The 15,677-nt window shown below is 44.0% G+C and overlaps 1 protein-coding gene across 5 annotated transcripts in view; it reads right to left on the reverse strand.

Moving 5' to 3' along the window:
• Positions 1–15,677, reverse strand: part of TMEM178A (transmembrane protein 178A) — a 235,876-nt gene that overhangs the window by 36,359 nt on the left and 183,840 nt on the right. For 2 of the 5 annotated variants that reach the window (XM_014832945.3, XM_014832944.3), the window contains exon 1: positions 14,094–14,608. The exons of the other annotated variants lie outside the window; for them this stretch is intronic. In XM_014832945.3, coding sequence (XP_014688431.1) covers positions 14,094–14,493 — 400 coding nt within the window. In that variant the 5' untranslated portion in view covers positions 14,494–14,608. Of the gene's footprint in view, positions 1–14,093; positions 14,609–15,677 lie in introns of those variants that run through there. 5 annotated transcript variants of the gene reach the window in all.

Here is a 15,677-nt window from a genome sequence, read left to right on the forward strand (position 1 = left end):
CCTTAGACTTTGCTGAGTTAATTAAGCTGCTGTTTTCTGGGCATCCTATAATTACAGGCAGTTAATGCTGCCAGAGACCCAACAGGTTACACTGATCCAACCTTTGTATTTACCAATGAGAAAACGACGATCTGGAGAGGTGAGGTGACTTGCCCAAGGTTACACAGCTAGTTAATAGCAGCGTGAAGAGGATGCCCCAAGTCTCCTGACTCCCGTCACCTCAATAAACTGCAAAATAAACTTGCTGAGAGGGAGATCACTTCAGAATGCCAGCAAAGCCAGCATCCTCTTAGAGAGCTCTCTGTGCTTGAAGAGTGCGAAGAGTGCTCCTGTACCCCACGTGAGACTCTGGGCTTTTTCAGCCTGCAAGGGCTCCTCTCGTGACAGGCCTGACACAGACAGCTCAGGTAAGAGCCAGATGCAGGCCACAAGCGAGACTCTTTCAGCAACTCCTTCCAGCAACTCTGCTTTCTGGGAAAAGGAAGTAGGCCACTGGACTTGCAACAGTTTTATTGAAAAAAAAGAATATTCAATAAGCCAAAACTGTACAAGGAAATACTTGGAATGAACTTGGCAAAACACCACCTATGCACTGAGTTCCTGGTGTTTGAAAACCACCCTCTCAGGTCCTGTGAGAGAACAGAGACAAAGGAACAGTTCCTGGAAGGTACAGACTTCCCACGGAGATAAGCAGAAAGACAAGAAAACCTCAATAATAATATAATCCTTTAGTTGAGGATTAGGAACATTTCATGAGGCAAATCCCCCATAAAGAAGCATTTTGTGAATTTTACACTGATTTTTTGAATACTTCCAAAATAAAAGCAACCATAAATGTGGTGGGGTTTTTTTTATATCTACTACTATTACTCCTTTTTTTTAAACGCCAAGTCCTTTGTCTTCTTTGAATTATTAGCATCCTAGTTCTCCAAAACTGAGAATAATTCTCTTTTTCTCCCTGTCCTTGAATTGAAAGAAAAACAGTGGAGTGGGTGAGAAGAGAATGGACCAGATATGACTGTGGTTTGAATCAATCCAGTGCAGTTTATTCGACAGCCATTCTATGGGAAGATCGCCGTGTGCCAGACCCTGAGCTGGGTGGCGTCTGTCTCTGGCCTTAAAGAAGAGGGTAAAATGCACAAGGAAACAAAGCACAATGCAATGTAGAAAGTACTGTGAGAGAGGTACGTATAAAGCACACTGGGGCCACAGCTAATAAAGCAATTAATTCTGCAGGGAATGAGAGGTTCAGGGGAGAGTGAAGGAAATCTAGAGAGGAAATAACAATGGCAGTAAGCTTTCAAGGAAGAGCGCCCAGGTGGACAAGAGGGGACTGTATTTCAGGCCAGAGAAACAGGATAGCAATGGCACAGAGTGAAGCGCGTTAAGTATTGAGGGAATAGCAAACGGTCTGGCATAGCCTGACCCTAGATTTCAGAGAAGTGGCTGAGTATAGAACCAGATGGGTAGTAAGACCCACACAGTGAAGGCTTTTTCGCAACCTGCTAAGAAGCTTCGACTTGTAGCTGTGAGCAGTGGAAAACCATCAGAGATTTTTGTTTTGTTTTGTTTTTTTCTTTTTTACTATGTTCATCATTTTGAAGTGTACAATTCAGTTTCATTTAGTACATGTGCAACCATTCCCACTACCTATTTCCAGAACATTTTCATTAACTCAAGAGTAAACCCTGTACCCTTGGAGCCATCACTCCCCATTCCCTCCTCCTTGATTTCTGTCTCTATGGATTGGCTTATTCTGGACATTTCATACAGATGGAATCACACAATACGTTGCCTGTTATGTCTGGCTTCTTCCACTTAGCATAACGTTTTCACGGTTCATCCGTGTGGTAGCATGTATTGGTACATCATTGCTTTTTATGGCTAAATAATGCTCCATTATGTAGATACAGCACATTTCGTTTATCCATTCATCAGCTGATGGACATTTGGGTTGTATCCACCTTTGGCTAATGTGAAGTGCACTGCTAGGAACATTCATGTACAAGTTTTTGTTTGAGTCCTCATTTTCCATTTTTTGGGGTACATTTCTAGGAGTGGAATTGCTAGATCATTTGGTAATTCTATGTTAAAACTATTGAGGAATCCATCAGACAGTGGTTTTTAATCAAAGGAAAGACATGATAAGATTGTATTTGAGAAAGAGAAATGTACCTAATAGATATTTAAAGAAATAAGATCCCATAGAGATGGTTCCCCAAAGACCACCAAATCGTTGCTCATTTGCTCCTTCCTCCTTTCCCTTCTTTCCTGCCTCCTCGCTTGCTTTTTTTCTTTTTGAGCCTACAAATTGGCATGCAATCTGGTGGTCCAAATATATGTCCTCCCACATACCTTGTGGCTCTACACCATCTTCTGAGGCTTCTGTGCTAAAATCCTGCTAGCTCAGCCCATCTGCAATAGTTCAGATTGTTTTCTTGCCTTGTAATTCCTCCTCCAAAGAGGGATCAAGCTTTAATAAATAGGCCTCTTGGTTTCAAATGAGAGATCCAAGAGGAGCACAGCGATTCCATCAGGAAATGTGAAGTGCCCTGGAGTGGTCTGACTGGAACATTCCTGGCGAGATGATTGAGGTTCATTTTGACACACTCTCATTCCATCTCACTCCTCCAAACACAGAATGACACCCTGACAAGCAACGTCTTCCTCAGGTGGCCTTCCAGCTTTGTAACAACACTCACCTCATCAATCTAGTGTGTATTAAACTTATAGCAACTGCACTATCAGATCCTAGAGCACATCGATATCCCCTAAAATGCACAATTTTTAACATTTTGCACTCCATTTTTCAAAGTACAATTATAAAGAAGCCTCCTTAAAACCAACCATGAAGTCTCTTGGTTACTAGAGATTAAAGAGTCACAAACATCTCTTCAAAAAGCAAATCACAGGCCTTTCAGGCACTTCCATATGCCCACAAAGGGAAGCAGAATATGCTACCCCAAAATATGCCACTTTGGCATAGGGATTATTTTGAGCTGAAAAGCAGTAGATGCAAGAAAAGCTCTCTGCCCTTCTCCTATCTGTCTAAAAGCAGGACAAAAATTTGGAAAGGTGTCCCCCTCCTTCCCAGCTCTACCAGGAAGGACGGAAGTTAATCACTGGAGATAGCTCTAGTCCCTTCTCAGCCCAGAGACGGTACCAGAGAATCTACGTAAAAAACCTTTGCTCAAACTAGCCCTTAGCTACCATGAGTCTCCCCATATAATTGCCTTCCCATAATCTGTCAGATCTAGAAACTCAAAATCCTTTTCCTTTGTCTTGTCACTTCTCTAAGAATTTATGGTTCTTTTGTTAAGATGTTATATAAGCCCAAGTTCTAACCACCACTTTGAGATACACATCTCTGAGGGCTCCCATGTATATGCACGATGATGCACATGTTAATAAACTACTGTTTGGTTTTCTCTTGTTAATCTGTCTTTTGTCAGTCTGATTTACAGGGCCCCAGCCTAAGAACCTAGGAGGAGCGAGGGAAAATGATATTTTTCTTCCCCTGTGCCCATCAGGGCAGGATGTAGAGAGAGAACTTGGTAAATGTGGAAGAGCTGGCAGGAAATCTGGGTTCTCCTCTCAGTTCTGTTCTCCCTATGGGATGACCACAAGCAGGATGGGACTGCCATTTGGATTTCCCTGCTGCAGCAGGCACTGTGATTGTGTAGACAACAGCCACGCCTCCTTAGCTAACAGAAGCCAGATTTTGCTCAGGTGTCAGGCAGCCAAGTGCTTCCTGGGAAGACGGTGCCCTTGCCCAGTACCAGGGCGGAAGCTTGATTGGTCTAAGGGAATCATGATAATCCCACTCCACTTGCCAGGGATTGGTTTAGAAATGGCCATGTGACCTAATTCTGACCAATGAGACCTGTGGGAAGTCTGCCAGGAAACTTCTGAAAAATTACATTTATTCTAAGAGTGGTTTACAAAAAAGGGGCATGGCCTCTCTCCTGCTTCATAGCCTTTGAACTGTGGCTGTGTGAGGAAGTGACTCACAGCACTGGTGTGACCGGCAAGGGACAAGTCTGAAGGCAAAATCATCCATGTTGGAACCACTAAAGCCCAACAGCGTGGCATCTTTAATTGACTGGCCTGGGCACCAACTTCCTCCAGACTTCTTGTTATGGGAGATAATACATCTTCCTTGTAGGTTAAGCCATTTTTATTCGGGTGTTTTCTTATTTGGAACTAAAAGATCCTTAACTGATAAACCAATCTATGCGAGTGGATAAGTGTTTGTCAAGCACTTTATTCATTCCATTTAAAAAAATTAGACCCACAACCCAAATTATCTTGTTTCATACCTAATCAGAAATGCTGCTGTACCTGACCTTTCAGAAATAAAAACAATTCCAGAAAACTACATATATGGGAGAATTCTGGGCCAGGAAAAAAAAAATAGGTCTGCCATTTTAACCTGCAAATAGAACTGGAAGAGTGCTGAAATAAGAACTATGTGACGATTTAGAAATAAAAACATACTCTAGAAAATACCCATGCCACAAATGTCCAAAATGAAAATCTGGGGCCCATTAGTAAGAACCACTCAATTTCTCCCATGGCAAAATCAAGTATTACTGAGAATCCTCTGTACGTGCGGTTTAGAAAATAGGGAACAACTCTGTTTCATGCCTCTCAGGGGCGCTCAGACATATTTATCGCAATAGCTCTGTCACATTTCAAGGGCATACAAAACTGTGACCTTTTATGATTTCTCCTGTCATTTTTTTTTAACTTTCCCAAATCAGGTGTGTTGGGACTGGTTTAGAAGATTAACAGGTAATGAGTTATTTATACGGTTCCCAATTTCCAAATCAATGATGGTGCCTGGGGACGACTTTGGGGGCCTGAAGCACCCACGCTCACAATATCCATCAGCTCCTCATACAACCCCCACCCGGTAAAACACACAATCTGGATAAAGCATCCCTTCCCAGGGCTGACCAGACTGCTGTCTCTAAGCCTTTTCTATATAAGATCGAAGGGCCTCCCCTGTCCAAAGGACAGACTCTGTTTTAGAAATTAAAACTGATTTGAGATTATGCTAACAACATCCCCTCCGTCACAGGCATTCTGATAATATACTTTCAGAGAGAAAAGGAGGGAGTTAGAGCTGGAATGCTAGGAATTGCATGTAACTGACAGGCGTTCCCAGCATAAGGGACGATCATCTATCACTGGCATGGTTCCCCAGCATCGCAGTAAACAAACCGGGTGAGGGTCGCTCTCAAAGTTCCTTTCAACTCAGTGCACCTTTGATTCTGCATGTGCTCACCCGTTTTCCTTCTAGCAATTTGAGTTTCTTTCAGAAAGAAAAGGGAACCCTTGAGAAGAAAGGAAGGAAATATAACACGATTTTGATGCTTCTTCAACAGACATCTTCTGCTGGATTTTATCTTTTACCGCTCAATAGTAAAAGGTCTCCTCGTGTCTTTTGTTTTGTTGTTTCAAACACCTGAACAAAAAGACTGTTTTTCAGAAACGTTCATGTTAGCAGTCACTGTCATTTTCTCTGTCACTCTTTATAGTTCAGCCTCTTTACTTTTCTAGTTCTTGTGAGTTTTAGCTTCCTTCAACCAGTACTTCCATTGTCTCAGCACCAAAGTTTCCGTAAACTATGTTAGATGCTCAGGATTAAATCACCTGGAGTAAGTGACTCAAGTGTCAGTGGCCATAAAACAAATACTGAGCTCCAATTAGCCTACACTCAATTATCCCCATTGGCCACTAGATTTTTGGTTTCCTCCCCCCTACAGGTTATCTTCTGCTACGTCAAATTGTCACTCTGATGATCAGTTTCATAATTTTTCAATCATATGACAAGCGATCAATTCTGCTGCTTTTCAGGATAACTTCTAGTACCATTTAACAGCATGCACATGCTTAAAATTCCACGACAGCTGTAAACACGACTGCAAGCAGTTTTGAAAAGCTTGAGAACTTAAGAAACGGCATTCAAACTCAAATTAACCAATAGCCCCAGTCGCCTACTCTGACCCCCTTCCTCACCACTCCGGGTGTAGTTAGGGAAAGCTACACCCCACAGGACAAGGAGGACACAGGATCCATGTTTTTCACTAAGCAGCCTCTTATTTTCGAAAGCATTTCTTTTCCAACACTCAGTAACATTTATGACTGACTGTTGAGTGAAGCAAATGCTCACATCCCCTACACCAAATAAAAATTCCTTAAAATGTAGACAAAAGAGATCCAAGCCAAATACAGCCTCCCACCCACACTCCCACTCCCTCCACCCTGACTGTTCCACTATTATAGACCCTAAGCCTGCAAGTCAGTGCTTATTGGCATGACACATGGAAGCATCAGTGTTAATTTGCAGTTGGTGATCTGCTGTGTTGGGACAATTACACCTTCTAGAATTTTCTATACATTCCGAATTTCCCTCTTATATTTCTGGAATCTCTCCCCTGTCTGCCTGTAGAGTATCAAACAACTTGGAGAAACCAAAAGTGAACATATTATATCCTTTAGGTCCTTAGAGGAGAAATGAGTTGATTGATTTTTACCCATGAACAAAATATTAAAAAGCCTAAACACTGGGGGACATCCAGCAAGTTATAGAAAATAACTCAGTGTGTCCTCAGTAACTCAAGATAACAGAAACTGAAATATGGTTTGCACTGTTCCCCTTTTTTCACTTGCTAATGCCTTCCCTGATGGGTGTCCCCAGGACATTATTGTTTGGTCTGCAATCAGCTTATCTGGCTGAGTTACAAGAAAGATGGAGTGCAGCATGTAGTTGCCGTTACTCTGAAGCAAACAAAGGCTGTCAGCTTCATGACTGTCGATGCTGGCTCTCTCACGCTCCAAGAAGTTCACTTACATCCTTTTAGTTAAAACTGGCAATAAAACAGATTAATCACCGCAATCGCTTTTAACCATGGGGAAACACTATAAGAAAGCAAAAAAATAAACTCGCATAAATTTTACCAGGTTTTGGAAATAAAGTCCATTTGTTACTTACAAATGCCTTTATTTTGATAGAAATCTTGACAACTAGTGTGCAAAGCTTCAGACAATATCAATGATGTGGTTTTTTAAAAAAAATAGTAAATATAGAAAAAACAAACGTTTTAAAACTAAAGCAAATCTACGTGATTAAAATGATCTTATCTGAATTGTCCCAAACTATTGAGCTAATGTTTTACACCAAAGGAGACACGTTTGCTATTTGTGTTATTTGCCAACCCTCCAGTTTGGTTGTTTTCAACTTTTTCCTTCCATTTCACCAGCTGCTTTTGCAAGGGGGCGGGAAGTGAAGGGGATGACCAAATCTGATTATTTTTATTCTCTTAACCAGCAAATAATACAAGAAAATGGGTCCTAGATGTTTACACAATTGAGTATCAAAGGACAGTGGAATCTTCCTGAAAGATGTGGACACAGAAAGATGGGCTCAGGGAATAAGAGGAGAGCCAATCCGAGGTCATGGTTTGCTTGGCAGAGGTCACAGGTCAACAATCTGGGGTACACTGCACTGCAGGTGTATCACAGATGAAAGGAGAGTTCATTCTTGTTAACTGTTGGGAAAAACCCTGTGATCTGCCTAAATTCCTTCAGTGTTCCCCCTCCTCGAGGGCTCGCACTTAGCATTGACACCGGGAGTCTCAGTTACTCCCTCAACAGAATGTAACGTCCAGATGCTCCCCCAACAAAAGCTTATCTTCTACGGCGATCAAGAACGCTTGCAATTATGAGTAGTCTGCCTGATGGGGTTTGAGGGCTCTTTTTTGAGCTTTGAAGAAGAAAAATCAGTAGATGAGGAAAAAATCACAGTGACTTGGGTATAATTGGATGTGAACTTTCCATGACATAGCAAAAACTCTTCTCTTTTTCCCTTCAAGGCCATTGTTAAATATTATCCATGAGACACGGTGGATACAAATGTCATTGATTCAAGCGATTTTGATCACAAGCCACTGAAAGCACCATCCACTTTTGTGCTTATAAATTACTTTTAAAAGACAATTCCAGTGTGCAGATGGAAAGAACAGAAGCAAGTATCTTTCTCTGATAGCAGAGTGACAAATAAGAATTTAATTTTTGTTCAAGATAACCTTCAGGAGTCTTAGCGAGAGAACGTGTTGAAACACAGTTAGCACACTTGAGTATGTTCAGCCTCAGCACACTGTGGGCCAAAGCCACGAATCTAGTCCTTAAGAGATGTGTTGTGTGAGCTGGCAGTTGTTTAATCAAAAAGGGTTCGTTTAATACTGTGCCTAATGTCAGAAATGATACAGAAATTAAATGCATCTTCTTCTCTCCCCCGTGCAAGATGAATGTGTGCGATACAACAGTGCACTGGGAGACCCACCATAAATTTCAGCCATGATAGGAAAAATCATTCCTTCCTCTGCCCAGATAAGAAACTAGGCTCTGCTAATGAGCAGTGAGAGAAACAATCTTCAAAGTGGAGTATGTACACGCCAGGGGGTACACAAGCAATCCTTTGGAATGTGGGGTAAAAACAGTTGAACTTCTAATTATATCTCTTCATTACCACATCCCTTCTAAATTCGCTTTTGTCTGTGTTTTATGACGTATATGGTAGTACAGTTCATGCACATAATTTAAAAATGAATAAAAATAAATTATCTAGATTGATGCTCAAAACAATTTCAGAGACCACTTGGCTGGAGAAGTACAGAAAGAAAAAGGAAGTCTTAATGATATCCCCAGCACCCCCAAAACTGAGGAATCTCTTTACCAGCAGCATCTTCTGGTCCAAGAGAAGGTCTGAGAACAAGATGTGAACCCTAATGGGTCAGGGAGGAAAAACAGCGCTAGCTTCTCAGCTTGCCTAGATATATCTGCTCTTGGGAGATAATTATTCTAACACAAATGATACTTTGGTCTACAAACGAGCAGAAGAAAATCATCAATCTATTTCTGTGTCAGGTAGAACTTGGTGGGTCCTGTACAGACTATTAATTTCATGGAAAATAAGCAACAGGGGAAACAGATAAATCATTAGCAGAGTGAAGAGCAGTCCCAATGAATTCCTACCAATTTTCTTACTTTCTTTTTCTTGCAGAGAACAAAACGACAAAGTATTTATGTCCCACTGTCTTTGATATCTCTGTTTATCTCATTAGAGGAAAAATGCTTCTGAAACCACAAGGAGATGTTTTATTTCAAGTTTCAAGAATTCAATCCCAAATGATTTATACAAGTTAACATTATGCATACAGAGTTATAATCTTCGCATTTTTGAAATTCTATCATTTCTAATTTCATAAAAATGAAACACTACAACATTAATTTCCCTTTGTTTATTGCAGGCACTATATAATATTAGAATCTGATTTATGTAAACAAGGTACATATATTTGAAAAGTAATGTTAATTGCTTTTAATGAAAAATTTTAATTACAAACATTTTTAAATTAAAGTTAAAGCTAGTAAGAACTGTTGGAACTTTTAATGTGATTTCAATGACTAATTCCTATTCAAAATTAATTTCTCCAAAGTTCTACATAATGTATTCACAAGTCTCATCAATGTTTATTTATTAAAATCAGTGTTTTCAGGAACTGAAAGAAGCATTATATGTTTCCAACTGAGTCTCCCTCCATCCGTCCTCCTCTTTTACTGTTCATCCAGGAGTTTAAACATAAGAATTGCACTTGGAACAGAGTGGCTGGGTGACCCCTAAAGAATACAGCACTCCATCACCGCTCTGTATTTTCTGTCACTTACTAGCAGTGCTACGGCCTTCCCATAACCTACGATGAGTAGGTACTGTATAACCTACTAGAAAATAAGCCCACGACTTGGAATAAACTCTATGAAGGCAGGCATTTTTATCCATTTTGTTCACCCTATATCTTCTACACCCAGAACACTATCTGTCACTCAATATATATTTGTTGAGCAAATAACCGGATGGATGAATGAATGAATGAATGAATGAAGCTCATTTCCTAGGCTCTTTATATAATCCATGCCACACCCACCTGCCTTACTGCCTTTCTGTGATTTTTTACATATAAAGGCTTCTTTCAAACAGTCAAATTTCCAGTGGCACAGGGCGTGGCCTGAGGCCCTACCCTTTAAATCCATTCTCTCAAGTTCCTACCACAAGGCTCCCTCAACTATTCTAGCCCTGTTATTGCTGGGTGGAAGACAACTTCATTTGTATACTTAGCAGAGACAGTCCTTACTTTGACCAGCAAAGCTTCCTTAGTATCAAAAGTTAGCTACAAGGGGCTGGCTCAGTGGTGTAGTGATTAAGTTTGCAAGCTCTGCTTCAGCAGCCTGGGGTTCACGGGTTTGGATCCTGGGTACGGACTTACACACCACTCATCAAGCCATATTATGGTGGCATCCCACACACAACATGGAGGAAGACTGGCATAGATGTTAGCTTGGGGCCAATCTTCCTCATCCAAAAAAAAAAAAACAGAAAGTAAGCTGAAAAAGGGGCATACAATGGAAGAATAATTTAGAGTCAACTGACCAACTCAAACACAAAAGAACCCCTGCAGGTGTAGATGAAATCTTCCTAATGTTACCTTGCACATAACAGGCTTTCAATGGGTATTTGTGGCATTGGATCGTAAACCACGGAAATAGAGTGTGAACCTACTATCTCTAAAGCATTTGTAAGTTCCCATGTTATCCCAGCAGGCAAGCTAGTGAAACGTGGATTGGTCAATATAGCGGTCAAGAGAACTTGCTGCTGGAGAAACAACTGTATTCATACTATATTGGTGAGTGGCCCTTTGTCAGCCTGGTAGAGTAGCATAGAGTTCTAGTCTTGGTTCTTAATCGGTTTATCAACAACTTTACCTCCATCCTTATTGAAGGTCCTGGTTGGAGGTCCAATTTAGACCTTCTAGGGTCACTTTGGGCTAGAAGTGAACTAGAATCATAATGAAACGGTGACAATCAGAACGTGATGATTTTGCCAGATACCTGTCCCCTTGAGACCAATGCTTTTCTGAGTCATGTGACTTCTCTTAAGTAGATTAACAAGACAGCATCTATACATTTCATTTCTAAACCGATCTCTGTCCACATTGTATGTTTCTATTCCCTCGACATCTCACAGAAATACTTGCCTGGCCTCCAGTAACAGGAAATGCAAACAATTCCAACTGGAAAAATGTTTTCCATATTACCAACTCTATATTTTCCTCTCTGCAACTTTCACCCACCACCTAGCTTTGCCCTCCAAGCCCACATGAAGAAAGGCTGACCTCTTTTTCTCTCAAAAGCTCAACGGATATGCCAGGTAGTTCTTGTGGCCCCATCCTACCCCTCCTCACGCTCCCATCTGAATCTACTCTTCTTCATTTCCTATCACTAAAATTCCTAAATGTTAGGACTCAGAAACAAGGTAATTCAGAGAAGAAAGTAAGACTGCCACTTGGGACCCTAGCTATCCAAATTTTTATATAAGATGTGATGTCAATTTCTATGGCTCATTTAAGAAATTCGTGCCACAGCCACTAATGCCAGATGCCAACACAGAGGTAATAATGTTTCCCTAATATGGGTGCCAAAATCATCTGTTTGAGAAAGGAAAATGTTGGTGACATTTTCCTTTCTCAAATTATTCATAGAATCAAAGAATTTTAAAACTGTTCATTTCACAGATGATGAAACTGAGATCCAGAAGGGCTATGTAACTAGTCCAAGGGAAGTTAGTAGCAATGGTGAAAGTGCTTGAGGCATTTTTGGCCATCTCCCAAACAACAAATTATGATCCTATAATGTACAGACGTCTGTCATTTTTTCCACGCTCCACGTCTTAATAATGTCAGCTCATTAACTTCCCAAGAAGCTAAATTTACATTGTTATTATTATAACAATGGCAGATTTTAGAACTAGAAAATTCCCTAAAGAATAGTCAGCCTTCCCAATACTATACACAAGAAAACCGAACACCAAGGAGGCCTGGACACTTGTCTGGGGATACACTGCAATTTGGCGGCAGGGCCAGCAATGGAGCCCACGTCTTCTGATTACTATCTAGAACTCTTTAGTGTTCTGCACAAAGGAATAGCTAAACACCACCCATATTACAAATCTAAGATTATTTTAATCTCAACATGCATTCACAACTAGAAAAATATAATTCTTTTAAGTAGTATACAAGTTCTGTCCCCTGGAAGTACTGGGCTGGACGGCCATTTGTCAGAGAGGTTGCAGGAGGGAGTTTGAACAATGGGTGGGAGGTTGGATTCAATGATGTCCCTTTCCACCTCTAAAATTATTCAATTCCAGACTGCCCAGGAGCTGTGCACCTCAACAAGCCAGGGCCCTTGCAGAGGTGGGGGAATGTGCAGTGTCCTGTGGGGGTCCCTCTCCTGCTGTTGGGTTGGACTATGCCCTGGTGTTGCAGGTATTACTCTCTATCCAATTTACATGCAATCACATACTCTAGGCACAGAAAGAGTGTAAGGAAATGCAGCTCCATCATTTTCAAAGACAGACTACACTGCTTAGCTTTCAAAATTGCCTTGCCTAAATGAGCATTCCGTAACTGAGCCTCCAAATTCAGCTTTTACAGTTTGTTCATGTACTATGCTACTATCAGAATTAATTATGCAGCATCTTCATGAGGAGAAATGAGATTTGGATGCGAGTTAAGAGAGGAAAGAAAAAGGTGTGCTTCCCAAAGGAAGGTTTCCTGTATCTGCTTCCCCCAAAAGCGCTGGAGTCATTCCAGGCACAGACAGACCTCAGATGGCAGTCCCCAGCTGAGCTAGCCACGGGAAGGAGGAAGTTGACACGTTTGAGAAATGAAGAATATGCCAACTAACACGACTCTGAAGGCCAAACCGTTCCTAACCCCCTCCTTTCTATGCAATTCCATTCCAAACTGACACGAGTCTGTTCATGTGCTTTCCTGAATGGCTACTAAATATTAAAATGTACTGATTTTAGACTTTGTCTTTTTTTTGCAATAATGAGTCCAAGGGAAAGAAGATTTATTTTTTCATCTCAGAAAAAAGAATTTATATTAGGGTCAAGCTCTTAAAGTTGGAAAGAATCTTCACCAATAGTATTGTCACACCGAGTATTTTTACATGAATGAGATTACAAAAAAGAAATCCTGAAACTATCTGATTACATGCGTGGAAGCCAGGTGTTGCATAGATTTTAGAAGAGCAAATCGATGCGCTACAACTCAGTGCCAAACAACAAAACAACAAAAACAACCTTAAAGGCATTTCAGACATGAGAGTGATTTTGCAGAGACTCCATGCTCAAATCCAGAAAGCTCCACTTGAAAGGGGTGATGCAGCTTCTCTCCTCCCTCACCCCGGTGTGCCTAGACACTGGAGACGGGGTGCCCACTCATCAGGCAGGGGGAAAGGAAGCAGATGTTTTATCTGCCTCCAGCTGCCTCCACCAAAGACTTAACGGTCTCTGAGGTCTAATCCACAGGAACCCTGCACTTCGGGGGTTTGGAGAAAGGTTCCTCGGGCCTCCTTAGCTCCCGATTAGCCTGCCAGGCTAGGATGACCACATCAGTGTAATGCTACCGACATTAACACAATACAAGAAAAAAATCCTTTCCCCCCTTCTGAGGTTTGCATCACTTTTCTTCCAAAGGTATTTCTAAAAGGAAAGCACAACTTGAGGGAAGGAGCCCGACCGGGAAAGGTCAGCTCTTTTTGACTGTTGCCCTCGTGGGGAGCGTGCACACATGCACTCCAAATCTGGCAGGTGTACAAAGATAGCAAAGGACGAGAGGAGAGTAAAAGACGACGAGAAAAGGAGGAGACAGAGGCGAGGGGGGCTAAAGCACAGACTCGAAGGAAGGGGGAAAGGGAAGAGCAGGATGAGGAGCAAAGAAGAGAGTCATGGAAAGAAAGAAGACAGTCACGGAAAGAAAGAAGAGCGAGAGAGAAGGGAAGGACGGGAAGAAGAAAGGCAGAGGGGTCAGGAACGGAGGCGGCGGGGAAGGATGAAAGCATGTGCGGGGGAGCGGAGCGCGGGGACGCGGCGGGGAGGTGGACGCGGGGACCGGCGCGCCCCGGGGAAGCCGCGGGCTGCGCTCCCCGCGCGGGCTCCCGGGACGCAGGGCGCGCCCGCCGCTCACCTTTCAGGATGAGGGTGTCGATGTCCCGGTCGATGCCCAGGAAGTAGCACTTCCTCCAGAGGCCCGAGTAGGTGGCGAAGAGCGGCCGGCCGCACTCGGCGTCCAGCCCGCCGAGCCCCAGCAGCGAGCGCCAGGACTCGGGGTCTGCGCGCCCGGGGCCGCCCGGGAGCAGGCGGCGCCCCAGCGGGGGCGCGTCCCGCAGCGGCAGGTGCGACAGCGGCATCAGGCGGTTCTTCTGGTCCGGGGGGTCGGCGCCGGCGCGGCTGCGCTCGCAGCTCTCCTTGTGGCGCCGGGGGTCGGTCTCGTACCAGTGGTCGGTGAAGATGGCCGTGACGAGCAGCCCCAGGGAGCAGAGGCTGAGGCCGAGGCTGAGCGCCGTGACGAGCGCCCGCGGCTCCATGGCTCCCGCCCCGCCGCAGCCGCCGGTGGGCTCGCGCGCGCCGCCAGACACAATGCACTTGGCCTCGGCTCTCCGCGCTCCCTCCCGCGCTCGCCCACCTGCCCCCCACCTCCCTCCCGCGGCCTCCCCGCCCTCGGCTCCCGGCCCGCTCGCTCGCTCTCCCCCGCCTGAGCTCTCCTTCCTACTGCCCTCGCCCCCTCCCCGGCCCGCAGCCCCCGCGCCCGCCCCCGCGCCCGCCCCCGCGCCTCCCGCACTTTCTTGCCCTCCTCCTCCTCCTCTCCAGCCCCCTCGCCGCTCTCTGCGCCCCCCGCCCGCTCGCTCCCCTCGCCGCCTCCCCACCTCCCGAGCCAGCCGTCCGCCCTTCTCTCCGGCGATCCCCTTTCCCTTTTTAATCCCTCCTAGCCGCCCTCACTTCTCTCTTATCCTCCTCTCTCCCCTTAACCCTGTCCCTACTTTCCCCTTACTTTTCTTCAACTCTTCCTCTCTCTCTTTCCCCACGCATTTTGTCCTCTGTTTCCCGGCTCCGTGTCCCTTTATATCCCTGGATTTGATGCTTCCCTCCACCTACCCCTGAGCACACCGCCTCCCATCCTCTCCCCTCCAACGACCTTAAAAGACATCCACAATCATCAGACTCAGTCTTGCCACTTGTCCAAGTTGATTTTGATCAGTGTCCCGTTTTGTACCCAGAAGCAAATCCCATCCAGGTCGGGCTGCGCAGTAATATTTAACTCTTCGGAATCTTGATCTGGAGCTGAAGACCCTTTCTCGCGCCGCCTGAAGGATGCAGCCTCTTAGACTCCCTGGCAGCTCTCTGTCGTCGCTTTCCTTCCCGCTCTCTTGCCCATTGCAACCTCTAAGCGTTCTGTCTGCTCTAGCCCCTCTTCTGAAAGAAAAGACGCAGAGTGTCACTGATGGACCCACGGCCAGAGATTTTCTCCTACTTCACTTCAGCCTGCTGGGACATGGACTTCTTTTTCGTTGGCCACCTCCGTCTCCCGCCAGAGTGACGACCTTCTGGAATATCTAGAAGAGCAGAGGATCAATAAACCCTTGCAATGGCACCTGCTCTGTAAGGTGATTATTGCCTTTGAATAAAGGAAACCCCCAGTAATAAATCAGAGTAATGATTTTCTCCTGTGCAAGTTTCCTGCATGGGCTGGGAGAGTCAACGACAAAGCAAC

This window comes from Equus asinus, chromosome 6 (genome assembly GCF_041296235.1).
Source record: "Equus asinus isolate D_3611 breed Donkey chromosome 6, EquAss-T2T_v2, whole genome shotgun sequence".
NCBI lineage: Eukaryota > Metazoa > Chordata > Mammalia > Perissodactyla > Equidae > Equus > Equus asinus.